Raw genomic sequence first — 26,917 nt, 5'->3', positions numbered from 1 at the left:
TATATTCTTTCTTTAAAAAAAATTGAAGTTTGGTGCTTAAAGTTTGACATGTCAACTGGTGTTCCTGAGTTGTAATCTACTGTCAGGACAAAGGGGTTTGATTGACACTAATTTGTACATGAATGAAATACAGAGTATAGTAGGGAGTCCACTGTTAAACAATTCCCTTGCTTCTTCTACCTGATTCCTTTAAACACTAAACCTGGTCCCTAACAAGGCACCTTGGTCCTTGGGACATTGGATGTCTTTTGGCAGCAGCCATGGCTTTCATGGTGATAATGCTCAGTGCAAGAGATTCTAGTCTCTGATTGGCTGTGGTTTGGATTTCTGCTTCCAGTGATTAGATTATGGTGAAATGCCTGCTGCTGCTCTCCAAGCTGATTAAGAAATGCTGGTAAAAATCCCAGCTCTACATTCATTACTGGTGACCATGAAATTATTATCAACTGTCTTCTGGTTCACTAATGTCCTGTAGGAAAAGAAACCTGCCATCCTAACCTGAACAAGCTTACATGAGACTCCAGATCCTCACCAATGTGTTGTTAACTCTTACCTGTCCTCTGCCTCTCAGTTCAATTGTAAATTAGGATGAGCAACAAATACTGGTTTAGCCAGTGACTCAAACATCCCATGAAAGAATAAAAAGAGAATGGCATAAAAAGAAGCTAGAACTGAGAGAATGAGAAAGAGAGTATGAGGGAATGAGAGAGAGAGAGTGCGAGTGTGTGTGAGAGAGAGAGAGAGAGATGAAGACAGAGATAGTGTAGTAGAGATAGAGAAATTGATTGGCTTTATAACCTCACATTGTTTCGCCGCTCTCCACAGATACTGTAATAAGTAAGCCTATGTTTGTTGTGATGAAATTGCAGAAAATATATCATGTTTGAAATTTGGATTGTTTTAAAAAGAGAGGTGTATGCATGGGGATTAATGTTGTGACGTTAGAAGATAGAACATAGAACCTTTAAGAAAGGTCAGAAAGTCATTCTGGCAAAGTGAACTAAATGCATCAATTCCAAAAGACAAGTGATTACAAATAAGCTTTTGTTAATGGAAAAGGATGTCGTTTGGATTTATGACAGGCAGTATATTGCATTTAGCCGTTAGTTTTGTTATCAGTTTGGTTCAGAAAACAACAACGTTTTAATTGAGAACAATCAAGAGTTGAAGTCAGATTCAAGTTTTAGTTTCTCTCCCACTATCAGTTTTTCAGTTCGGAAACCCAGTTACCGTTCCAGCAGAACAAAACCGAAAGACCCGCGAGTGTTGTAAATCAGAAACAAAAACAGAAATTGCTGAAAAAGCTCAGCAGGTCTGGCAGCTCTGTGGCAAGAAATCCACACATACTTTCCACAAATACTGCCAGACCTGCTGAGCTTTTCCAGCAATTTCTGTTTATGTTTACTGTTACAGCACTATTTCTTTCCAGTTTGTGACGTTTTCCAAGCCAGGAGACTTTATAGAAATATTCATGAAATTCAAATTGAAAAAGTTTAGACCTTCTGAAGTGTGAAAAGCTTTGCCATTAGGCTTGGGGATGAGTCATTAAATTGTCTCTTCAGTTCAAGAGAGGAGTTAGAAGGAGTTAGTTAAATACAAAATTAAATAATTAAGATCAGACTATAATTCCTCTTGATTTGAGTCTGTTTAATAAAGAAAATTTGGAAACTAATTGAAATTTTGTTTCAATGTTTGTGTTAAGCTCTTACTAATATTGTGTGGTTCCTTTTGTTTCTTTCTTCTGTATAATAAACTTGTATTCTGTTATCAAAGAACATCAATAGCCTCCCATAATTATGTTTCAGTCACCAATTGAAATATCGGGAGCACCTTGCTCCATCCTTTGTTTTGACAAACAGTGTGGCAGGTTTTTTTCCCACGCAATGGTAAGATGCCAGTTAAGGGGGATTATTGCTTTACAAAAGGTCAAACTCAGCTGATTAATATTCAGCTTCCTATCTAACCAAACATGCCAAATAAGCTAGACATTGAGAAATTGAAAACAGAACAGATTCCTGGTGTCTCAGCCTGCTGCTAGTGCTGAGAAGCATCTATAAGGCTGACAACCAGACTGCATCTCAGGGCACTAATAATGGGCACCAGCTGTAAGCACCCCCGCCCCCCCCCATCCATGGACATTGGTATCTGGCATTCATCAATTCCTCATGACCATGAGTGTACCTCTCCAGTAATGACGAGTTGAGAAGCACAGATTTGCACTGCAGAGTGTCGACAAATATTGTGAAAATGCTGCAGAATTTGCATTTTGCCTGAATGCTGACAGTGTCCATACCATGTCTTGACATGCGTGCCATGCCTGTCCGTGCATTAGTACTTCACTTAGAACCAAATACTATCAGTACTACTGGACTGACATGCTCCTTTGTACAGAAACACAAGAAGATTGCCTGTCATTCTCAATCACAAACCAGAAATTATTGGGAAAGCTCAGCAAGTCTGGAAGCATTTGTGGAGAGAAATCAGACTTAATGTTCAGAGTCCAGTCACCCTTCTTCAAAACTGAAGAAGTTCTGAGCAAGAGTCACTGTACCTGAAATGTTAACTCTGCTTTCGCTCCACGGATATTGCCAGATCTGCTGAGTTTCACCAGCAATTTCTGTTTCTGAATTCCAGGATCCACAGCTCTTTGGTTTCGTTGCTTGTCATGCTTATTGTTAGGGACCTGTCAGAAGTGGCAAGACACTTTGCTGTATAGCACACCAAGATATCAGTTCAACAACTACAGCATGTCGCAGCTGACTGTGCAGTAAGCATACTTCACATTCATTCAATCAAATGGCATGCCAGAAAGTGATGGAGGCTAGTCCTTGGTCTATATAAGGGAGGGTTTTGTTAATCTGGGGTGCAGATACTATCAAGTATAGGCACAATCTGCACAAAACTGAGCTGTACTTAATTTACAATAATATTGCTATGAACACAATGTGAAGGTGCTTAGGCGTCAGGTGCTGGTCAAAGGTGATATGCTCCATGCCATTAATGTGGGCAACTGTTCTGAGGTCTAAAAAACTCTTTCATTCCTTCTGTTTCTGTTTCAGCTCCTTTCCACCAAATGTGATACTGGTGCTGTTGGCCCTGGTCTCTTTGGCTGCCTCTCCCAGAAGGTGAAGACGACTAATGACCAGGACCAATGGTGAGCCCAGGAGCAGCAGCAGGCTCCTGCTTCTCTCTCACTCTCTCTCTCTCGCGCTGCCTTTCCAGAAAAACAAAGCACCCAGTGACAAAATAACTTGGAGAACAACAGCAAGATACCTAGAATACAGATCTGCAATATTCTCAGCTGCCATTGATCTAAGGCACTTCTAGCCAACATAGTCTCAAGTGAAACATAATAACAGAATTTTACAGTGCAAAAGAAGCTATTCAGTCCATTGTTTCTATACAGGCCCTCTGAGCATTTTATTTTAGTGCCAATATCCTGTCTTTTTTCTGTAATCTGGTACATTACTTACTTAGAAAAAAAAATGACCCAATGCCCTCTTGAGTTCCTCAGTTGAACCTGCCTCCACCACACTTCCAGGCAGTGCATTCCTTTGAGAACTTGCAAATGGAATGTGGTTAGACAACTGGACGTTTCGTATATTTGGCCTACCACTGGCTCATGTTTATGCCAATGGTCATCCTGAGAGTGGGGCTGCCCCACATTCTGCTTATTGTTTGAGTGTATGCATTCTAATATGTTAAATTGTGTCATGAAGAGAGTGCTGTAGCCTCATTTTTCTGGTTATAGATAACATGAATAGACCAGTTTGAATTTCAACATCCTAATTGATACTATCTGAACCTCTAGATCAGGTTACACATCTGTAATTCTATCTCATGGATTTATCACTTTGTACTCAGAGGTCCTGAGGTGAAATATTCTGCTGCAAAGTGCCAAAAGAGTTCAATCCTCAAATAGTTAACTGATTTATTTCAGATCTCTTGCTTCCTGATACAGTGTTGGTGATAGTTATATCAGGGCTGTTTAAGAACACTTCCTGTTTAGTAGGAATGCATTAGGGGCTTTCCATGACTTTTCAGACAAGGCCCTGTATGTGGTTGGCTGTGTGAGTGTTTTTATGTGAAGGCAAATGTTGCTTCCATTATTCAAAGTTCCCTGAAAACAGATACAGAAGGAAAAATAAAATTAGAGACAAATCCATATATAGAGGTCTAGTTGACATGCACCAATACTTTCAAATCAGCATTACTTAATTTTTAATTTTTTACGGTTTTGTGCTAATGAAATTCAGAGATATTAATATTAAAGAATGAAATGCTTTTTCATCCCTGGCAATGTGTCAGCATTGGATTTTCAGGTCAAGTAAAGTAAAAACTTAGGGGCGGCATGGTAGCTCAGTGGTTAGCACTGCTGCCTCACAGTGCCAGGGACCCAGGTTCGATCGCAGCCTTGGTGACTGTCTGTGTGGAGTTTGCATATTCTCCCTATGTCTGCGTGGGTTTCCTCCCACAGTCCAAAGATGTGCAGGTTAGGTGAATTGGCCATTCTAAATTGCCCTCTAAGTGCATTGGTTAGAGGGAAATGTGTTTGGGTGGGTTACTCTTTAGAGGGTCGGTGTGGACTTGTTGGGCCGAAGGACCTGTTTCCGCACTGTAAGGAATCTAGATTAAACACGTCTCCACATTGTCCAAAAATAGCTCTATCTTTAGAAAGTACTTTGAATGGTTCAATGTGACATTTCTTTCCCATCTTTCTGCCAGACATCCTATAGCTGCAATGCTTGATTTTAAAAAAATCATTTATGGAATATGGGTGTCATTGGCTAGGCCACTATTTATTTCCTTTAGCTTCTTGTCTGGACAGCTAAGAGTCAATCCCATTACTGTGAGTCTGGAGTTACATGTAGGCCAGACCAGGTAATGATGGCTGATTTCTATCCCTAAAGGACATTAATGAAACACATTTATTTTGTGTCATTGACGGTGATTACATGGTCACAATTAGGCTGCAGTATATTCCAGGTTCTTTTATCAATTGAACTCAAAATTTGTGATCTGTCATGGTGGGATTTGTACTGATGTAAAGAGAAAATTTACCTCAGGTTCTGGATTGTAATCCAGTCACATTGGCACTACACCAAAAGACAGCCACATGATGGCTTGATGCAGTAAGATCAATTTTGACTTGGGTTCACTAAGGTGGGCAGGCAAGAGCCCCCATTACAATTTTGGCATGAGGTCCAGTAATATTAAATTCCTATTGAAAGAAATGAGAGCCAGGAGGGAATGTCCTAGAACAACTATCAAACAGGCATAGAGAGGGAAACCTCTAATATCAATGGGAATGGGTATTCATTCACTAAACACAACATTGATTCAGCAAACATGGAAACTTCAACCCTTAAGGCAGCCATCTGAAAATTTTGAATATCTTATTCCTAACTACATCTCCTCCCTCTTCCCATTATCATATGTTATGACCAATCCCCAAGTGAGGTTCTCTAACTTGTTACATTTCCCAACAGGATATCCCAAATGTTATGCTCCCAGGTGAGGAGGGATAAACTCTTTATTCACATTCCCTTTGGTTGGTCCCAACAAGATTAATTAAAAAGGATTTTCTCCCTCTGGATATCTTTCTCCAAGACCTAATGAATTTATTTTTTAAAATGAGCCAATTTAACCAGATTTTCCTAAGATAAAAGAAATGTGTTCATTAGTAACAAAACCTGAAATGAAATAATATTGCAACACATACCCACACAGATCAAAAATGAGAAATGAGTCCAATAAAGATAAAAGTTAAAAATATATGATCAGTCTGAACAGTAGACAGTGGAATATTGTGGCTGTTAATTGGATGATACCTGTAGAGCTGACGTTGGTAATTGAGTTTGATTTTTGGATCCTTGCTTTGTAGTTCAATGAAATTCTTTTGTCTGTATCCTTTTTGTTGAAAACCACCTTTCAGAATTCAGAGCAATAAGGTCTCATTTATTTTTGCCCTCAGTATGGTGGTATTTACTGGCTGTCCTCAACTACAACTTTCACAGAATACTACTCTGCTCTAGCCAATCAGCCTGCAAACACACAGAGACCAGGGATCCCAGTTGGTTTCTGACAACTTTTTTTTTATCACATTCTGGAAAAATAGAGCATAAGAATGTCTTCAACTCATCTCCACAGGAGAGGTTTTCCTGCTGACGAAAGATAAATGGATTGCCTTGAATCTCTGCCTTTTGAAGCCTTTCTCTTTGAAGCTTCTTTGGCATCCTACAAGATGCAAGGAGGAGAAAGTGAAGACTGCAGATGCTGGAGATCAGAGTTGAGAGAGTGTTGCTGGGAAAGCACAGCAGGTCAGGCAGCATCCGAGAATCAGGAGAATTGATGTTTCGAGCATAAGCCCTTCATCAGGAATGAGGCTTGTGGGCCAGGGCTGAGAGAGAAATGGGAGGGGGGTGGGGTTGGGGGAAGGTAGCTGAGAAAGCGATAGGTGGATGAAGGTGAGGGAGAAGGTGATAGGTCACGGGGGGTGATGGACAGGTGCAGACGGTAGTGCCAGGTTGGAGGCTTGCAACTGGGATAATGTGAGGGGAGGGGAAATGAGGAAGCTGTTGAAATCCACATTTATCCCGTGTGGTTGCAGGGTCCCAAGGCAGATTATGAGGTGCTCTTCCTCCAGGTGTCAGGTGGTAACGGTTTGGCAGTGGAGGAGGCCCAGGCACACACAGGATGAATGTGGATTTCAACAACTTCCTCATTCACACTCCCCCTCCACCCCTCATTATCCCAGTCCCAAGCCACCAACACGTCACCTCACTCTGGACCTCTCCATCACGCCCTGCTCCCCCCCCACCCCGACCTATCAGCTTCTCCCTCACCTTCATCCACCTATTGCTTTCTCAGCTACCTTTCCCCCAACCCCACCCCCCTACCATTTATCTCTTAGCCCGGCCCACAAGCCTCATTCCTGATGAACGGCTTATGCCCAAAACAACGATTCTCCTGCTCCTCGGATGCTGCCTGAACTGCTGTGCTTTCCCAGCAACATACTCTCGACCCTACAAGATGCAATATTCCACTGGTTGACACAGGGAATTAACAGTCATTATCTGTCTCTTTTCTAATCTTAATTACTTGTTATATGAACAGCAAATTCCCAACTCTGAATACATAAACATTGAGGAGTACTTTATCACATGGATCTTATGTCCCTATCCCTAAATAGTTGAATTGCTTGTGACATCTGGATTTTAATTTTCTCCAGCTGCAAATAGGTATCAGCTGAAATACTAAGGGGAGTCCTACTCACCAGGATATTACACTAGGCACTCACCTCAAGCTCAAAAGGTTATGTGTTTCAAAACTCATTCCAGAGATTTATGTACATAATTTATGTTTGGCAATCCAATACAGAACTTCAAGGAATGCTGCACTGTCAAAAATCTCTTTCCCAACTGAGAAAAATCAACATCTAAAATTAGAAAATGTAGTCATTCATTTCATTGCTGTTTTGTTGTGCACAGATTTCATCCTACATTTCCGATATTATAAAAGCTCTTAATTGCATTTAAAATGCTTTGGCATCCTGAGGCTCTGAAGGAATTAATTAAATAGAAGTGCCTTCCTTCTCTTTCTCCTTCTCTATCCCAACATTGAATTTCTTCATCCCTACTCCTGCAAAGGGGGTGGAGGGTGGGGGGAGCATGGGTACACATTGGCTCCACATAACTTACCCAAGCTACCACATTTTTGTGCTATATGCTGTGCCACTATTGCCCATGCAGGGTCCAACAGCATTGGTTATAACCCCTGAGAGAAAGGGAGAAGGATTCCCTAATGCCCTTTGGGGAAGTGGACCTGCATTATGGGCTCCTTTCATTCCAATCAGGCCAAGGGACTGTGCCTTTGATAACTTGGTCCTTCTCAATCTGTGAAGACCTCTGCTACCATTACCTGGGATTCTGCATCCTACTCTAGCTCTGCTGGGGTTTCTAGTGTTGGCTGGTGCAGGTCTCTTTCTAATTGGCAGGAGTTCTGTCAGGATTTTGGCTGACACACATAATGATCTCTGTCGCTGAAAAACAAACAGATATCATAACAGGGTTGTGAAAAATGGAAGTCTTGTTGCAGCCCTTCTGGGACAAGAAGAGGAAAACCCAAGTCCTATTGTCACAATTCACATCGTAGTACGGTGATTTGATGAGTTGTGCAGGGTGGGTTGGTAGAATATAAGGTTGAGACAATGTGTGCAGAAAATTGGAAAGAGAAGGAAGAAACTTAAAAAAAAATGTAGTTGAAATTAAGCACCCTTGTGTTACAGGGACAGCATATTGCAAAGATCAGTGTGATCTGGATTGAGTTACTCACGTGGAAATGCTTAAGTTTCAGCTACACTAATCTATTCAGTATTTATTGAGTTTCAATTCATGTCCAACACAGCAATCTGCACCTAATCAATCACCAGCAAGTATATATCCCTTCTGACGTGTATTTTGGTATCTTCTAATCTTACATTTCTAATCGTTCCTTAATGTATCCTCTTTGCCCCATTTCTACTATTCTTCTTCTGAGGAAATAATTCCATAGCCTCCAGTAATTCTCCATTAAAATACCCCAACGACCATGCATGAGCGCACATAGTGAGTTTCCTTGCCCTCACTCAACAGTTCAATATTTGCACTTTCAAACAAAAGTCAATGGAAAACAAAACATGGCTGAAATCTTTCTTTCTTTGCTTTTGACCATTGAATTCAGCTGTAGCACATAAATCAATATTGCTGCAGGGATCTGCAAAACCAGTGTTAAATTCATACTATGATGGCCGAGAGGACTCAGTGCCACTCTGAGCAGCATTTGTATGACTGAGGTTCAAATTTTCACAATGCTGGAAGTGCTCCATGCCTCAATGGAGACTGGAATCTGAAAGTTTCACACCTATATTCACACTCAATCTTTCCCAGGATGTTGGTGAGGATGGGATATATTTTACACAGATGCAGTCTACAATGTTTGCAGCACTTTGGAAAGTGCAGTTCTCTTCAAACAAATGCAACTTTGATAAACCATGTTTTCGAAGTACAACCTGTGAGCTTTATGAAAGTGATAAATAGGTCTAAGCTGGCCAAAGTTATTTGGAACGGTTAATCACCGTCTTGGAGAGCTCGGGTAATTTTTTTTATAGAAAGGTCAGGTATTACTTTAGGATTGTTAACAGCAGAATAAATATGCACAAAGAGACATGGATAAGACCGATAGAACTGCTAGTTGTCAAGTAATTTAAATAATTTGGCCTTTAAATTTTAGAAAAAACAAACCAGCCTACATTTGAAAATATAGTGGTGTTTGTAATTTCAATATGTTTCTTGACATAAAACTGTGTGATTTCATTAGTCATATATTTTGAGTGACTATTTTAACAGTCTATCATTGCATCAGTCAAGTGATTGAGCCTTTAAAGTGGTTGGGAAAAGAGATTAGCTGTCTTTGTTATGGGTTTTGAATCCAAATATGATTTTTTGGAGTTTTAAGTACTTGAAGGGATTGACCTGTGTTTAATTTTAACATGACAAAGTTCATAATGGATATTTAGAACTTTATTGCATATCATATTGACTCCTGAAGTCCCCCCATGGTCCATATTAGTGATTTATAAGAGTATAAGGGAATTATAGTTGGTTGGGGGCAAGGTTTCTCATGAGCTTACATTTAGTTGACAAAGGGACTATATAGGGCCGTGGGGATCCATGGGTTAGCATGGAACAAAGGAAAGGCCCATGGAAGGTAGATGGGTGGCGTGAACTGGCATGGATGGGAGGTCAGAGTCAAAAAGTGTGGTGCTGGAAACGTACAGCTGGTCAGGCAGCATCCAAGGAGCAGGAGGATCGACATTTCCTCGGGAGTCCAGGATTGATGGAATGTGAGAGACAAGAGTTTTTTTTGCTGTCCTGTTAATATTACAACTGAGACAAATCCTATTCCACTGAGGTCGATTTTTAACCAGCATGCCATATTACTTTGGAGTCTGTGTGGCTGCTTCTGCATCAAATCTAGAGATGGGAAGATTCACTCCAGTTAACATCAGTACTCCCAGAATGAAACTCCAGCAGTAGGGGCCAGTAAATGCGAAAATTCCCAATTCTGCATGACCAACTCAGGAGTGAAAATTTGTGCCAGAGCTAATGGGAGTTCCAGCAATTATTTTCCATACATAATTTTGCATACTTTAGCAAAGTGTTGAATATGTATTTGCAACGGATACAAAACTATGTGGAAGGATAGATTTTTTGCTGCATTCTACCACAGACCAAAAGCTACAGTAAAGTCTGCCAACCTTTACTATCTCAGCTGATATTTAAGTTTAAGTTTCTGTCAAATTTTATGTCATAAGTCTGGGCCATGATGTCATAGCAGGTAAAATCAAGGATTGCAGATGCTGGAAACCAGAGTCTAGATTAGAGTGGTGCTGGAAAAGCACAGCAGGTCAGGCAGCATCTGAGGAGCAGGAAAATTGACGTTTCAGGCAAAAGCCCTTTATCAAGAATAGAGGCAGGGTGCCTGCGGAGTGGAGAGATAAATGAGAGGGGGGTGGGGGTGGGGAGAAAGTAGCATAGAGTACAATGGGTGAATGGGGGGGGATGAAGGTGATAGGTCAGAAAGGAAGGTGGAGTGGATAGGTGGAAAGGAAGATAGGCAGGTAGGACAGGCCATGAGGATGGTGCTGAGCTGGAAGGTTGGAGCTGGGGTAAGGTGGGGGAAGGGGAAATGAGGAAACTGGTAAAATCCACGTTGATGTCATGGGGTTGAAGTGTTCCGAGGCTAAAGTAGAGGTGTTCTTCCTCCAGGTGTCCGGTGGTGAGGGAGCGGCGGTGAAGGAGGCCCAGGACCTCCATGTCCTTGGCAGAGTGGGAGGGGGGGGTTGAAATGTTGGGCCACTGGGTGGTGTGGTTGATTGGTGCGGGTGTCCCGGAGATGTTCCCTAAAGCGCTCTGCTAGGAGACGTCCAGTCTCCCCGATGTAGAGGAGACCGCATCGGGAGCAACGGATACAATAAATGATACTGGTGGATGTGCAGGTAAAAGTTTGATGGATGTGGAAGGCTCCTTTGGGGCTTTGGATGGAGGTGAGGGAGGAGGTGTGGGCGCAGGTTTTGCAATTCCTGTGGTGACAGGGGAGGGTGCCAGGATGGGGAGGGTGGGTTGTTGGGGGGCGTGGACCTGGCCAGGTAGTCACGGAGGGAACGGTCTTTGCGGAAAGCGGAAATGGGTGGAGAGGGAAATATATCCCTGGTGGTGGGGTCTTTTTGGAGGTGGCGGAAATGTCTTCGGATGATGGGTTTGTGCGAAGGTTGATAGGGTGGAAGGTGAGCACCAGTGGAGTTCTGTCCTTGTTACGATTGGAGGGGTGGGGTCTGAGGGCGGAAGTGCGGGATGTGGACAAGATGCGTTGGAGGGCATCTTTAACCATGTGGGACGGGAAATTGTGGTCTCTAAAGAAGGAGGCCTTCTGGTGTGTCCTGTGGTAGAACTGGTCCTCCTGGGAACAGATACGGTGGAGGCGGCAGAATTGGGAATATGGGATGGCATTTTTGCAGGAGGTAGGGTGGGAAGAGGTGTAATCCAGGTGGCTGTGGGAGTCGGTGGGTTTGTAAAAAATGTCAGTGTCAAGTCGGTCATCATTAATGGAGATGGAGAGGTCCAGGCAGGGGAGGGAGGTGTCAGAGATGGTCCCGGTAAATTTAAGGTCGAGGTGGAATGTGTTGGTGAAGTTGATGAATTGCTCAACCTGCTCACGGGAGCACGAGTCCTCAGCAAAGGTCTCACTTCACCCCCCCCCCCCGCCCACGCATCAATGAATTTAATACATGCCGTGACGTTGAACACTTCTTCCGCTGCCTCCGCCTCCGAGCTTACTTTTACAATCAGGACTTCCGCCCACCTTCCGAGGACCCCTTTGCCCACCTTCAACACACTCCATCCACCTGGACACCCCATGCTGGCCTATTACCTGCCCTTGACCTCTTCATTTCCAATTGCCGCCGAGCCATTAACCACCTGAACTTGTCTACCCCTCCCCCACTCCAACCTCTCACCCTCACAACATGCAGCCCTCCAATTCCTCTGCTCCAATTCCGACTTCACCATCAAGCTATCAGATAAAGGGGGTGCAGTGGTAGTTTGGCGCACTGACATCTACACCGCTGAAGCCAGATGCCAACTCAAAGACATCTCCTCCTACCACCCCCTTGGCCTCCTCCTACCACCCCCCACCTCCCATCATCAAACTGTCATTTCCCAGACCATACAGAACCTCATCACCTCAGGAGATTTCCCACCCACAGCTTCCAACCTCTTAGTCCAGGAACCCCGCACTGCCCGATTCTACCTCCTTCCAAGATCCACAAGCCTGACCACCCTGGCCGACGCATTGTCTCAGCCTGCTCCTGCCCCACCAAACTCATCTCCACCTACCTCAATACTGTCCTATCCCCCCTAGTCCAGGAACTCCCCACATACATTCGGGACACGACCCACACCCTCCACCTCCTCCAAGAATTCCGTTTCCCCGGCCCCCAATGCCTCATCTTCACCATGGATATCCAATCCCTCTACACCTCCATCCGCCATGACCAGGGACCCCAAGCCCTCCGTTTCTTCCTCTCCTGATGTCCCCAACAGTACCCTTCTACTGACACTCTCATTCGTTTGGCTGAACTGGTCCTCACCCTCAACAATTTCTCCTTCAAATCCTCCCACTTCCTCCAGACCAAAGGAGTAGCCATGGGAACCTGTATGGGCCCCAGCTATGTCTGTCGCTTTGTTGGCTACGTAGAACAGTCCACCTTCTGTAGTTACACCAGCACCACTCCCCACCTCTTCCTCTGCTACATTGATGACTACATTGGCACCACCTCGTGCTCCCGCATGGAGGTTGAGCAGTTCACCAACTTCACCAACACATTCCACCCTGACCTTAAATTCATCTGGACCATCTCTGACACCTCCCTCCCCTTCCTGGACTTCTCCATCTCCATTAACGACGACCGACTTGACACTGACAATTTTTACAAACCCACCAACTCCCACAGCTCCCTCTTCCCACCCTACCTCCTGCAAAAATGCCATCCCGTATTCCCAATTCCTTCGCCTCCGCCGTATCTGCTCCCAGGAGGACCAGATCCACCTCAGAACACACCAGATGGCCTCCTTCTTTAGAGACTGCAATTTCCCGTCCCACGTGCTTAAAGATGCCCTCCTATGCATCTCGTCCACATCCCGCACCTCCGCCTTCAGACCCCACCCCTCCAACCGTAACAAGAACAGAACTCCCCTGGTGCTCACCTTCTACCCTACCAACCTTTGCGTAAATGACATCAGCCGAAGACATTTCTGCCACCTCCAAATGGACCTCACCACCAGGGATATATTTCCCTCCCAACCCATTTCCGCTTTCTGCAAAGACTGTTCCCTCCGTGACTACCTGGTCAGGTCCACGCCCCCCAACAACCCACCCTCCCATCCTGGCACCCACATCTGCCACCGCAGGAATTGCAAAACCTGCTCCCACACCTCCTCCCTCACCTCCATCAAGGGCCCCAAAGGAGCCTTCCACATCCATCAAAGTGTTACCTTCACATCCACCAATATCATTTATTGTATCAGTTGCTCCTGGTGCAGTCTCCTCTACATTGGGGAGACTACACACCCCCTAGCAGAGCGCTTTAGGGAACATCTCCGGGACACCTGCACCAATCAACCCCACCGCCCTGTGGCCCAACATTTCAACTCCCCCTCCCATTCTGCCGAGGACATGCAGGTCCTGGGCCTCCTCCACCGCCGCTCCCTCACCACCCAATGCCTAGAGGAAGAACGCCTCATCTTCTGCCTTGGAACACTTCAACCCCAGGGCATCAATGTGGACTTCAACAGTTTCCTCATTTCCCCTTCCCCCACCTCACTCCAGCTCCAACCTTCCAGCTCAGCACTGTCATCATGACTTGTCCTACCTGCCTATCTTCCTTTCCACCTATCCACTCCACCCTCTCTTTGCTACCTTCCCACACCCTTCTCTCTGACCTATCAGCTCCATCCCCACCCCCATTCACCTGTTTTACTCTATGCTACTTTCTCCCCACCCCCACCCCCCTCTCATTTATCTCTCCACTCTGCAGACACTCTGCCTCTATTCCTGATGAAGGGCTTTTGCCCGAAACGTTGATTTTCCTGCTCCTCGGATGCTGCCTGACCTGCTGTGCTTTTCCAGCACCACTGTAATCTAGACCATGATGTCATAGCAGACTACACTAACAGATCTGAAAGAAGGATTCCAAAGCAAGTTTATGGCTCTTCCTAGTGGTTGACCATTATTGTCTACCTTATGAAAAAGCATGATGGTTGAATAAAGAAAAGCTATGACCTTGAGTTGTAATTTGACTGTGAGTATTATATGAATCCAAAAGGACAAAAATACAACAAAAAGCAATCAGCAACAAAATAGACCAAAATGGGGAAATTTTTAAACTTGTCTTTTGTAACATAATATTCAGGGACAAATGATACTTGGAACAAATATAAAAATATCAAGTTTCACTTTTATGACAAACAAAATGTGTCCCAACGAATATGTGACAAAGGTCATACAATATTTATACTTTTTAGAATACTACAATAACAACTTGAATTAATATAGCAGCTTTAAAATAGAAAAATGTCCCAAGGTGTTCCACAAGGGGGTGATCAGACAAGAAAACAAACTTAACACAGGTACAATGGAGAATTAATTAGCATACGTGGGCAAAGCTTGATGAATGATGTATGTTTTAAGCCATATCTTAAAGGAACAGAATAAGGTGGAAGGTTTAAGGGAGGAGCTCCAGGGTTTGGGGCTTAGATGGCTGGAGATATGGCTGCTTGCATGGAATGCACATGTCAGTGGTTTCCTTAATGCACTTACTGTGATTACCCCCTACACTGATTGTGGAACCAGCCCAACCACCTCATGGGATTTTGGGAATATGTTTGAAAATGATGGCTGGGAATTTCCTGGGAGCTGTTTGTAATCTGTTGCCGTAACTTTTCGGGAAGTGTGGTAGAAAAAACAGCAGTTTTAAGATCATTATGTAAACTCAATTTGAATAATTTAATGGATTCATAGAAATAGAATAGAGAAATGAATATCTAAGGTCATAGGGTCATAGAGATGTACAGCATGGAAACAGACCCTTCGGTCCAACCCGTCCCTGCCAACCAGATATCCCAACCCAATCTAGTCCCACCTGCCGCTGCAATAAAACTTTTTAATCATTAGAAATGCAAAACTGAAGTTCAAAAGTAAATGCAATATCACTTCCAAAAGCCAAAAAAACTATGGAATAGGAAGTACTCCTGACTCCCTGTTCTGTGATTTTTTTTGTTCTTGGTTTGTGGGATGTGGATATCGCTCATCGCGAATTGCCCTGGCAAAGGTGCTGTGAGCTACCTAAGTGAACCACTGCAGTCTTTGACGTAAAGGGACACTTAGAATGCTGTTGGGAAGGGAACTTGAGCATTTTGACCTGGTGACAGTGAAAGAATGTGACAAAGTTCCAAATCAGGTTTGTGTGTGATTCAGATAGGAACTTGCAGGCAGTGGGTTACCAAACATATTCTACCCTTGTCTTTCTAGGTTGGAGAGGTGTGGGGGTTTGGAGGTCGCATGGAAAGAGGTTAGGTAGTTACTGGAGTGCAGCTTAGAGATGGTACATATTGCTGCCACCGTGTGTTGGTGGTGGAGGGTGTGAAAGTTGAAAATGGTAGATCGGGTGCAGTTAAGCGGCTGCTTTGTCCTGGATGGGATCAAACTTCTCAAGTATTATTGGAGCTGTACCTATACAGACTACTCCTGACTTTTGTGTTGTAGACGGTGGACAGTATTACGGAGACAAGAGGTAAGCTACCTGCCACATAATTAACTAATGCTGTGAGATAAACTTTTTATTTCTTATATTTTCAGAATAGGTTAGTAAACAATTACAATGTAAAACATGTTTTTATTAAACTTCTTTATTCAATTTTCATGAAGGCAAAATCAGATCGGGTGCCAGTCTGCTGCATTGTTGTCTGTTGTAAGGTATCCCTGTGGATTTTAACTGCACCTCCCTTCCACCCCCCCACGCCCCTTCCCTCCCCTCTTGATTCTTGGTTACTAACTGCCCTGTTACAGCTCAATAAAAAGACTATTCTTCATGTTGGAGCTGAAACAGTGAATGTCAACAGGCTATTGCAAACTGGGACATATCAACTGAGTGTAACCCCTCCTCACCCAAGATCCTTGAGTATCCTTTGCAGTGGGGTTTTCAGTTGTGCTCAGAGACTGACTTTGTTGATTTTACAAGTAGCCTTTTCATAAAAGCAAGTTTAAGTGACCCGTTAGAATTTGAAAGTCTAATCCACCAAAGAAAGGTGCATGAGAAGCCCCAAACTGAAAAGTTTATAAAATCAGTCTTGCCCCCCAGCCTGACGACGATACATAGAAGTCAAATTGCCAACTTGATGATATCTCAAGCAGCTGTCACACATCAGAGTGCTATGCTACACAGAGCAGGTCCGGTAAGGATTCTGGCACAATCCCATAGAACTATTTACATTCAAATGACAATTGATGTGTAATGATCGAAACTGATCTCCAGGTAGACACAAAGATCTTTAATTTAAAAACATTTCCCAACCAGTGTATTTATGCTAATGTAAAAGCAATCCAACATTCCATATAGTGTGGCATAAATAAATTATAGCTTGTTTAAGCATTTAACATGTTCATTTATACATCGTGCCTTGTTTAAATGATTTTTAAATTATGCCTTTGCCTTGTTGGTTTTGAATTTGCCACTCCAACCAAGGAGAAAAGAGCTTCCGACAGCTGTGGGCAACCATTCCTATTACCTGCTCTAAACAGTTAAGGGCAGGATCAAACTGAGCTATAATAAGGGTTGCCATCTCTGCTAGGCATAATCTTGGAGGTTCTTTCAGAAGACCTCTGCCTCCAGTGGCCCAATGTTGCTGCTATTGGTTGCTGAAAAGTTTCTATCCGAGCATGTGAGTGGACTGTATTATGTCATTTTTGATGGAAAGTCAAACAGTTATCTTTCTCAAGCCTGATTATTTTAATAACTAATATGTAAATTCTTAAAGAAACTTAAAAATGTATACTGCCTTTCAGGCTCTATGAGCTGACTTTCCCCACAATTTAGGCAAGTGTTAATTTCAGGGACTTTCACGGCAGGTTCCTTCGTGTACTCCAGTGAGTTTTCTTATGCAGTTTTACGTTGCTCATTGCTTAGTAAGTATGCATCATGCTCCCATTGCATTCATCTGTATGGTGGCTCAGTGGTTAGCACTGCTGCCTCACAGTGCTAATGACCTGGGTTCAACTCCAGCCTTGGGCAACTATTTGTGAAAGGTTTGAATGTTCTCCCTGTGTGAGTTTTCTCCCACAGTCCAAAGTGTGCAGGTTAGCTGGATTGGCCATGTTAAATTATCTGTAATGTGCAGGCTACCTAGATTAACTATGGGAAGTACAGGGTTACAGAGACAGGGGTGGGATGCTTTTCAGAGCATCAGTGTAGACTCAATGGGCCAAATGGCCTGCTTCCACCCTGTAAGGATTCTATCAGCAACAGGAGTGCTCACTATAAATGGGATTTGAATTTATTTGCCACTGGTTTCACTTTCATCTCACTCAATCCCTGCCTTGGTCTCATCCCAGGAGAACATGGCCTACAGTGAGGCAAAGAGGGCCAAGAGAGGTGGTGCAATGCCCAACATTCATCTCCTCTCCCCTTTTGAGGCCCAAGTGGGAGACAATACTTTGTTGGGTACTTTAACAAGGTGAGAATCATTAGTATCATCTGGTGAGCACATCACTGCTGTATCTCTGCTACTGGTCAAGCAAGAAATACCCCAGATCTCTGGCAGTCAGAGTATGCTGGGGCCAGGCTCAAACCCAGTCAGGGAAGGAGTGCATGTTGTCAACTTTTAATAACTTCATCAAAATGCACAATTACGCAGAGCAGCAGAAATAAAAATTCAGAGACACTCAGCAAATTGCAGCAAGTGGTGGAAGAGTACACCAGCACCATCTGTATTGCGCTGGCTCTGGCATGTGTAAGTCTGGTTGTTTGAATGTGGCTGCCATGGAAAACCAGGTCTAGCACACTTAGTAAATCTTGCATGTGCTCACAGACCTGCACACCGTTCCTTTAACTAATATTGCTTATTACAAATGACAGGGTAAAAGAGGCACGAGGATCCTCCGCCTCAATCCAGCAACAATCAATTGAAGAAATATGACCGTGGGTCTCTTGCACTTACATCATGATTCGATTCAATTCCCTACAGTGTGGAAACAGGCCCTTCGGCCCAACCAGTGCACACCGACCCTCCGAAGAGTAACCCTCCCAGACCCATTTCCCCCTGACTAATGCACCTAACACTATGGGCAATTTACCATGGCCAATTCACCTGACCTGCACATCTTTGGACTATGGGAGGAAACCGGAGCACCCGGAGGAAACCCACACAGACACGGGGAGAATGTGCAAACTCCACACAGACGGTTGCCCAAGGCTGGAATTGAGCCTGGGACCCTGGCGCTGTGAGGCAGCAGTGCTAACCACTGAACCACCATGCTGTCATGAGTGGACATTTTGCTGGAAACTGCACTAAGAGGTTGCAATCAACTAGGGGAAAGTGAGGACTACACATACTGAAGATTATTAGAGTCGAGATGTGGTGTTGGAAAAGCAGAGCAGGTTAGGCAGTGGGAGGGGTGTGGGGTTGGGGGGAATGTAGCTGAGAGTGCAATAGATGGATGGATGGTCAAGCGGATAGGTGGGAAAGATGATGGATAGGTAGGACAGGTCATAATGGTGGTACTGAGCTGAAGGTTGGAACTGGGATAAGGTAGGGGGAGGGGAAATGAGGAAACTGGTGAAATCCACATTGATGCCATGGGGTTCGAGGGTCCCAAAATGGAAGATGAGGTGTTCTTCCTCCAGGCCAGGTGGTAAGGGAGTAGGAGGAGGATTAAGAGGTTGCTGTTGGCCCTGGTCTTCTAGACAATGTGCATCTCATCAATTTCAGTGGATGCTCTTAGTGCAGCAGCCACAACGACAACAGCAGCTTCTCTGCCTGGATGTATTGGCAATGGCTCCAATGAGCCAAGCTGGGGAGTTCAAAGTTCTTCAGTTGCAAAGGGCTTCGTATTGCTCATAAGTCGAACCTACATTCTCAGATAGAAAAAAGTACTTACTCTGATTAGGTGTGGTTGTAGAAGTTTTCTTTTCCATTGCGATTTGAATGAGGTTGGAGGTGAAGGTGTTATATGCAGCCTGTTAATCTGGATGACTCCCCACTCCTCCAAGTCTTCATGTTCCTTTATGCTTTGCACTCTGTCAGTTTCATCAGGTTTGAGTTTCCTACGATTCCATGCAATGCTTTTATTTAAGGCTTCATCTCACCATGTTACCCACGGATCTCAGGCCTACAGGTTATATCAAACCTCATAATGCACTTTACACCCCTCCCCCCCCCCCCCCCCCCATTGAGTTCAAGGCATTATTGACAAACCCGCTCCAATTTTTCACAACTCCCTACCATTCCATACTGTTATCATCTCTCTCCCTTGTATGCTGAGTTGTCCCCTTCACAATTATTGTCCTCCCTGCTTCCTAGCATGTTACTTCCATTCCCCACAAGTGACTTGCCAATTTCCTCACCTCAACAGCAGTCCCTGTCTTTCAGTGACAGAACTCCAGAACTGATCATAGTCAATCACCCCGAACGACTTGGAATGACAGCCCCAACTGATGACTGACCAGAGTCCCAACTCACTCCAAACTAATTCATTGATTGTTTGCACAGTACCTGCAAGACGGACCATGGCCCACTGTGGGGGTTCAATGTCATGACTGAAATGACACTGAACCCCCACCCTGACTGCTCCAAGTAGTAAACAGATCATGTCCCTGGACTGATCTCAGATGGTGCCCTTGACCGCCTGTGCTGATACCCCCTCACTGACCATAGTCCCACTTGACTTGACTGAAGACTTCTCCTCTTCAACTTTGAGACATTGCTATTTGGTTGAAGCATAGTGTGTTTCCCAAACACGCTTCTGGCACAGAGTGGAGGTACAACATTGAGGACACACGTGCCAAATACCAATATGTCAACTATCTTGGCTGATCATTGTTAGCAGACATAACAAGCCACCTGGCTTTGTTATGCACTATAAGACAGATGTATTGTGCACCTGTGAGTTCTCAATGATATGCTGATGCACAAAAAGTCAAGGTAGAGTTTTGCTGTGAGCATCCAGATCGATGCAAAATGAGGGAATGGTAAAAAAGCAAGCTAACTAGCCCTTTATGCACACCATCCATGTTCATAAAGGAATGCCTGTCTCTGAGGGCAACAGCAATGTAGGGTGTTGGGGAGTTCCAAAATGTAGTTTTAAAGTGATGAACTATACAAGAAGTATGTTGTGCCATGATTTTGTAGTGAGGCTGATGCTTAACTGGTGTCAATGCCCATGGACTGTATCCTAAACCATTGAGGAATGCTGGCCAGGGTGATACCCAGAGAAGACTCCAGCAAGTTGCAGCCACTAGGTACCCTCTTTGACCTCTACATCAGGAATTGGAGGTATCTAGTTTCTCTCCAATGCTTGGACAAATAGCAAGCTGCATATAACGGAGGTGATATTAAGCAATAGTTAGATGTTAAAGCATGCAAATAGACGCATGCTGTTTACTAGTGAGATTCTCATCCAGCATGAAGTCTCATGTTCAAAGCTGGATTTTTTGTCTCAGCATTAAGAATCTAATGTTTTCATTTGCACCCATGTTTTCTGAGCTGTCTCTCTATTGCCCATGTTGTTCAGGGTCTGGGAAAATTCAGACTTAACATTTTTCTTCTTATTTGTCTGCAGGAACATCTTGGCAATCAAGGGAAATCCTGGAGGATATGGCACCATTGCTAAAATGCTGGTGGCAATTATTGTGAAGGCTTTATACAAGAGGAATCATTTCTATGAGGGACCTGAAAACTGCCTCACAGTAAGATCCAGTGCCTTGATGAGGGGATTGATTTGTGTAACAGGTCTGGTGTTCTTCAGCTAATCCCTATACTGCTAAATTACTCAATTGGCAATGCTACTAAGGTTTTCAAAACAATAATGAAGGAAACTTCAGTGCACGGAAAAGTTCAGTGCAATAATGGGAATCAAGCAAAAAAGAGCTGTAATAAAGAATTGTGAGAAATACCAACAGATAAAACTAGTGCCAGGTGTCAACTGGCTCCACAGATACATCAAGGTTTGTTTTCATTTTATTTTCTTCTGTTCCAAGTGACCCTGATTACATGTTTACACAGAGAAGAGCCTCAAACATTGCGTGAATACTAACAGTGTAGCTGTTATGGCTTATTATTTGAATTTGGCATCTGGCCACCTTGATAAGGCTGAATTGATTGCACAGAAGCCATTTGCCATTCCTTCAACAAAAGAAAATATTACAGTGAAATTCTGATACTGTAGCCATTGCAAGTAAACTCTTCAATAAATAATTTTCTGTTCAGCCATGTGTTGACTAACATTGCTTTGGTGCTTATCGAAAGCAAGCAAGGTGATGCCTGATTCCTCAAGAAAATTATATACAGCACTGTTACAATAAATAGCTTATTTCCAAATAAATGAGAGAAACAAATAATTTAGTTATTCTGCTTACTGTAAATAGACACTGAAAGATAACAGCAATTATTAAAATAGACTCAAATGTTGTTGGTTTTATTTACAAATTAAAAGGAGGCCCTTGTTTATAGATTTGGGTTTGTTCATTAGCTTTGTCTTTTCCTGCTCTGAAGAGACTGTCTCCTGGTGAGATCTTGTTCTTTGTGTCTCTAGTCACCATCTATTTCCCAGAGTCCAAAGTAATTTTTTATGTGTGACTCTGGAACATGTAACGATCACACTCAATCTTAGCAGACATGCTTATTCTGTTTTAGAAGGGTTGAAGGGTATTGATAATATTTATTGAAACACAGCCACTCTGCCTAGGTGTTTCTGAAGTCACTTCTGGTATCCAGATTAAAATTTTCATATTTTGGTATTTATAAGTAGGTTTGATTCAAAAACAGGATATTAATTTCTGTAAGTAATTGCATATTAAATATTGATAATGCTTTATGTAGATTACATAGAACTACAGCACAAAGACAGGCCATTTAGTCCATCAATCCATCCTGGCATTTATGCTCCACTTAAGCCTCATCTCATCTTTCTTTGTCCAATTCTTTGAGAATAATCCTTGATTCATTTCTGCCTCATCCTTGTCATGGTTTCCTTAAAACTTTCTATACAATTCGACCCAACTACTTCCTGTCATGGTGAATTTCACATTCTCACTACTCTCTGAATCAAGAAGATTCTCTGACTTCCCTATTTGATTTCCTGATAGCTATTTTGTATTAATGGCCTCTTGTTTTGCTTATCCCCTCAAGTGGCAGCATCTGTGTTTATCTTTTCATCACTTTAAATACCTCTATTAGATCATGTTTCAGGCTTCTCTTATCAAGTGAAATATCACCCATCTGTTCATCGTTTTGAGGGAAGTATAATCTCTCAGTTCTGATACCATCCTCATAAATCATTATGGAACTGTTTCAGTGCCCTTCTATCCCTATCATAATATAACAACCAGAACCAATGATCCAAGTGTGATCTTATTCACGAATTTAACACATCCCGCTAGAAGTAAACCTGTGCTTAGTTTACTTTTGCTTTGACTTTATTGATCTGTGTCGCCACTTTTAGTGATTTGTGTCTTTGTACTTTCAGATCCTTTTTACACCTCTACACTACTTGGATTCTTACTTTCTAAACAATACGCGACCTCCTCATTTTTCTTACCAAAACATAATACTGATATTTCCACAGCATCTTATTGTGTTGACACATTTCATACCATTAAAATAATTCCTTTTGGAGTTTGATAACCGGATTTTTAAATCAATGAAATACAAATGAAACCCTATCACAAACATTTAATATAAAATAATCAAGCCAAATTTTAACTTTATCTCAGTTAGTCCATTAATAACACAAATGTAGCATCTCTGATGCTAAGTGGAAGTAGCCGATGGAACATTAAGTTTTATACACCTGGAGGTCCTGGAATCATTCCTTGACTCCAGCACTCCAGAGCTAAGAAGGGAAAGTCCATGCTCATGTCTGGAAGGACCACACTTGTGTGGATATTATTTGAGAAATGGATTACACACAACAGTGATCCCATTCATAGTTAAACATCCTGTCGACGCTCAGTGACAAGATTCAGATGTAAGGGAAGACTGTTCGAATTGAATTGAGTTAGGTTTGCTGTCACATGTACTCATATGAGTACAGTGAAAAGCCTACAAGTTACCACTTCTGGCATATAGATACCTAGTTGCAGATTTTTGAGTATAAATTCTATGGAAAAATGTTATAAAAATAAAGAAATTAAAATGTCCAGCATTACAGACTGTTTGGAGCAATGTAACTGACCTGATGTGCTTGTGAAATCATACCCCATGTTGAGTCAGCGTCGCCAAACAAGGAGGAGAGAAAGTTAGAAAAAAAATAGAATTATTTTTGGAACGGAAAGATAATTTTGCCAATTAAGTGGTATAGTAGAATTATTTTGCAACATTGTATTTTTATTTTGCAATTTCAGTTAAATTGTCTGTGAAGCAGATTGAAAGCTAAAATTGGAAAGCATTAATCATAAAATTTTGGAATAGCTTATTGGTTCAGATTTAGGTCCTATAAGCTTTATATGAATCATTGCCATGTGCCTGAACTATGTATATTTATTTAACTGGGATTTTAAAAAATCAGTTGTATAGAATGAGGCAAGAGTTGGAGGTGCAGCAATATAGGGAAGCCTTGAGAAGTGCCCCTCCATCTGAGCCATGAGGCCTGTGCTGAAGTCCCACCTACACCAGAGGCATGTAATAATGTCATGCAACAAATTGATCAGAATATATATATTAGTTGTACAAGTCTTTACATATGATAATGAAAACATGAATTTGGATGTATTTGACAAAAATATATATCAAATTTATGGTTGTACTTGATTCAATTTTGCACTAATCACAATTACTTCATTACCACCTTCTCAACGGTTTAGGAATGGGGAACAAGTATTGGTCTTGTCAGCAACGCATGAAAGAGCAAGAAAAGGAATTGGTTCGGAAAAGAATTAGTGCCTGAAGGTACATAAGCCTGATACAACATGCAGCCTAGACTGTTGAAAGCAGTCAGAGAAGAGAAGGTAAAAGTCACAAATTTTCAGACCATGCATAGGTTTGGAGAGTAGTCAATATATATATCATTCAACAAGAAGGAGAAAAGTTAAAGGAGGTTGTATCAACCAATTAGCCCAACATCAATTATGGACACTCTCTCTCAAATTATGGATTTCAAAATTAGTAAGCATTTGAAAATGTAATAAATAATTGAGGACAATTAGTATAGATTTTTTTAAAGGTAAGTCTTACTTGACAAACAATTTTTTTGAAATGGTGGGTGGGAAAGATAAAATAGTTCAGTAAACTTAGAATATCAATGCAAGGGGCCAAACAGGGAAGGCAGATGAACTCAGGGCATGGTTAGGAACATGGGACTGGGATCTCATAGCAATTATGGAAACATGGCTCAGGGATGGACAGGATTGGCAGCTTAATGTTCCAGGATACAAATGTTACAGGAAGGATAGAAAGGGAGGCAAGAGAGGAGGGGGTGTAGCATTTTTGATAAGGGATAGCATTACAGCTGTGCTGAGGGAGGATATTCCCGGAAATACATCCAGGGAAGTTATTTGGGTGGAACTGAGAAATAAGAAAGGGATGATCACCTTATTGGGATTGTATTATAGACCCCCTAATAGTCAGAGGGAAATTGAGAAACAAATTTGTAAGGAGATCTCAGCTATCTGTAAGAATAATAGGGTAGTTATGGTAGGGGATTTTAACTTTCCAAACATCAACTGGGACTGCCATAGTGTTAAAGGTTTAGATGGAGAGAAATTTCTTAATTGTGTACAAGACAATTTTCTGATTCAGTATGTGGATGTACCTACTAGAGAAGGTGCAAAACTTGACCTACTCCTGGGAAATAAGGCAGGGCAAGTGACTGAGGTGTCAGTGGGGGAGCACTTTGGGGCCAGCGGCCATAATTCTATTCGTTTTAAAATCGTGATGGAAAAGGATAGGCCAGATCGAAAAGTTGAAGTTATAAATTGGAGAAAGGCCAATTTTGACAGTATTAGGCAAGAACTTTCAAAAGCTGATTGGAGGCAGATGTTTGCAGGTAAAGGGACGGCTAGAAAATGGGAAGTCTTCAGATATGAGATAACAAGAAACAAGAGAAAGTTTATTCCTGTCAGGGTGAAAGGGAAGGCTGGTAGGTAAAGGGAATGCTGGATGACAAAAGAAATTGAGGGTTTGGTTAAGGAAAAGAAGGAAGCATATGTCAGGTATAGACAGGAGAGATCAAGTGAATCCTTAGAAGAGTATAAAGGAAGTAGGAGTATACTTAAGAGGGAAATCAGGAGGGCAAAAAGGGGACATGAGATAGCGTTGGCAAATAGAATTAAGGAGAATCCAAAGAGTTTTTACAAATATATTAAGGACAAAAGGGTAACTAGGGAGAGAATGGGGCCTCTCAAAGATCAGCAAGGCAGCCTTTGTGTGGAGCCACAGAAAATGGGGGAGATACTAAATGAGTATTTCGCATCAGTATTTACTGTGAAAAAGGATATTGAAGATATAGACTATAGGGAAATAGATGGTGACATCTTGCAAATTGTCCAGATTACAGGGGAGGAAGTGCTGGATGTCTTGAAACGGTTAAAGGTGGATAAATCCCCAGGACCTGATCAGTTGTACCCTAGAACTCTGTGGGAAGCTAGAGAAGTGATAGCTGGGCCTCTTGCTGAGATATTTGTATCATCAATAGTCACAGGTGAAGTGCCAGAAGACTGGAGGATGGCAAACGTGGTGCCACTGTTTAAGAAGGGCAGTAAAGACAATCCAGGGAACTATAGACCGGTGAGCCTGACCTCGGTGGTGGGCAAGTTGTTGGAGGGAATCCTGAGGGACAGGATGTACATGTATTTGAAAAGGCAAGGACTGATCTGGGATAGTCAACATGGCTTTGTGCCTGGGAAATCATGTCTCACATAATTGATTGAGTTTTTTGAAGAAGTAACAAAGAAGATTGATGAGGGCAGAGCAGTAGATGTGATCTATATGGACTTCAGTAAGGCGTTCGACAAGGTTCCCCATGGGAGACTGATCAGCAAGGTTAGATCTCATGGAATAAAGGAAGAACTAGCCATTTTGATACAGAACTGGCTCAAAGGTAGAAGACAGAGGGTGGTGGTGGAGGGTTGTTTTTCAGACTGCAGGCCTGTGACCAGTGGAGTGCCACAAGGATCGGTGTTGGGTCCTCTACTTTTTGTAATTTACATAAATGATTTGGATGTGAGCATAAGAGGTACAGTTAGAAAGTTTGCAGATGACATCAAACTTGGAGGTGTAGTGGACAGCGAAGAGGATTACCTCAGATTACAACAGGATCTCGGCCAGATGGAGTTTAATTCAGATAAATGCGTGGTGCTGCATTTTGGGAAAGCAAATCGTAGCAGGACTTATACACTTGATGGTCAGGTCCTAGGGAGTGTTGCTGAACAAAGAGACCTTGGAGTGCAGGTTCATAGCTCCTTGAAAGTGGAGTCGCAGAAAGATAGGATCGTGAAGAAGGCATTTGGTATGCTTTCCTTTATTAGTGAGAGTATTGAGTCCAGGAGTTGGGAGGTCATGTTGCGGCTGTACAGGACAATGGTAAGACTACTGTTGGAATATTGCGTACA

General features: G+C 42.7%; 1 protein-coding gene across 2 annotated transcripts in view; it reads left to right on the top strand.

Moving 5' to 3' along the window:
* LOC148149149 (uncharacterized) overlaps nt 1-21,682 on the top strand; it is a 61,486-nt gene extending 39,804 nt beyond the window's left edge. For both annotated transcript variants that reach the window (XR_015758044.1, XM_087990275.1), the window contains exons 2-3: nt 3,060-3,154; nt 20,932-21,682. Coding sequence is in view for 1 of the 2 variants with exons in the window: in XM_087990275.1 (XP_087846401.1) it covers nt 3,060-3,154; nt 20,932-21,121 (285 nt within the window). In the remaining variant the exon portion in view is untranslated. The remainder of the gene's footprint in view (nt 1-3,059; nt 3,155-20,931) is intronic.
* The last annotated feature ends 5,235 nt before the right edge of the window (nt 21,683-26,917 follow it).

This window comes from Chiloscyllium plagiosum, unplaced genomic scaffold (genome assembly GCF_037043375.1).
Source record: "Chiloscyllium plagiosum isolate Xiang-an unplaced genomic scaffold, Cpla_swu_hap1 HiC_scaffold_9, whole genome shotgun sequence".
Taxonomy (NCBI): domain Eukaryota; kingdom Metazoa; phylum Chordata; class Chondrichthyes; order Orectolobiformes; family Hemiscylliidae; genus Chiloscyllium; species Chiloscyllium plagiosum.
Note: the sequence above shows the minus strand (reverse complement) of the source record. Positions and strands in the feature narration are given on the sequence as shown.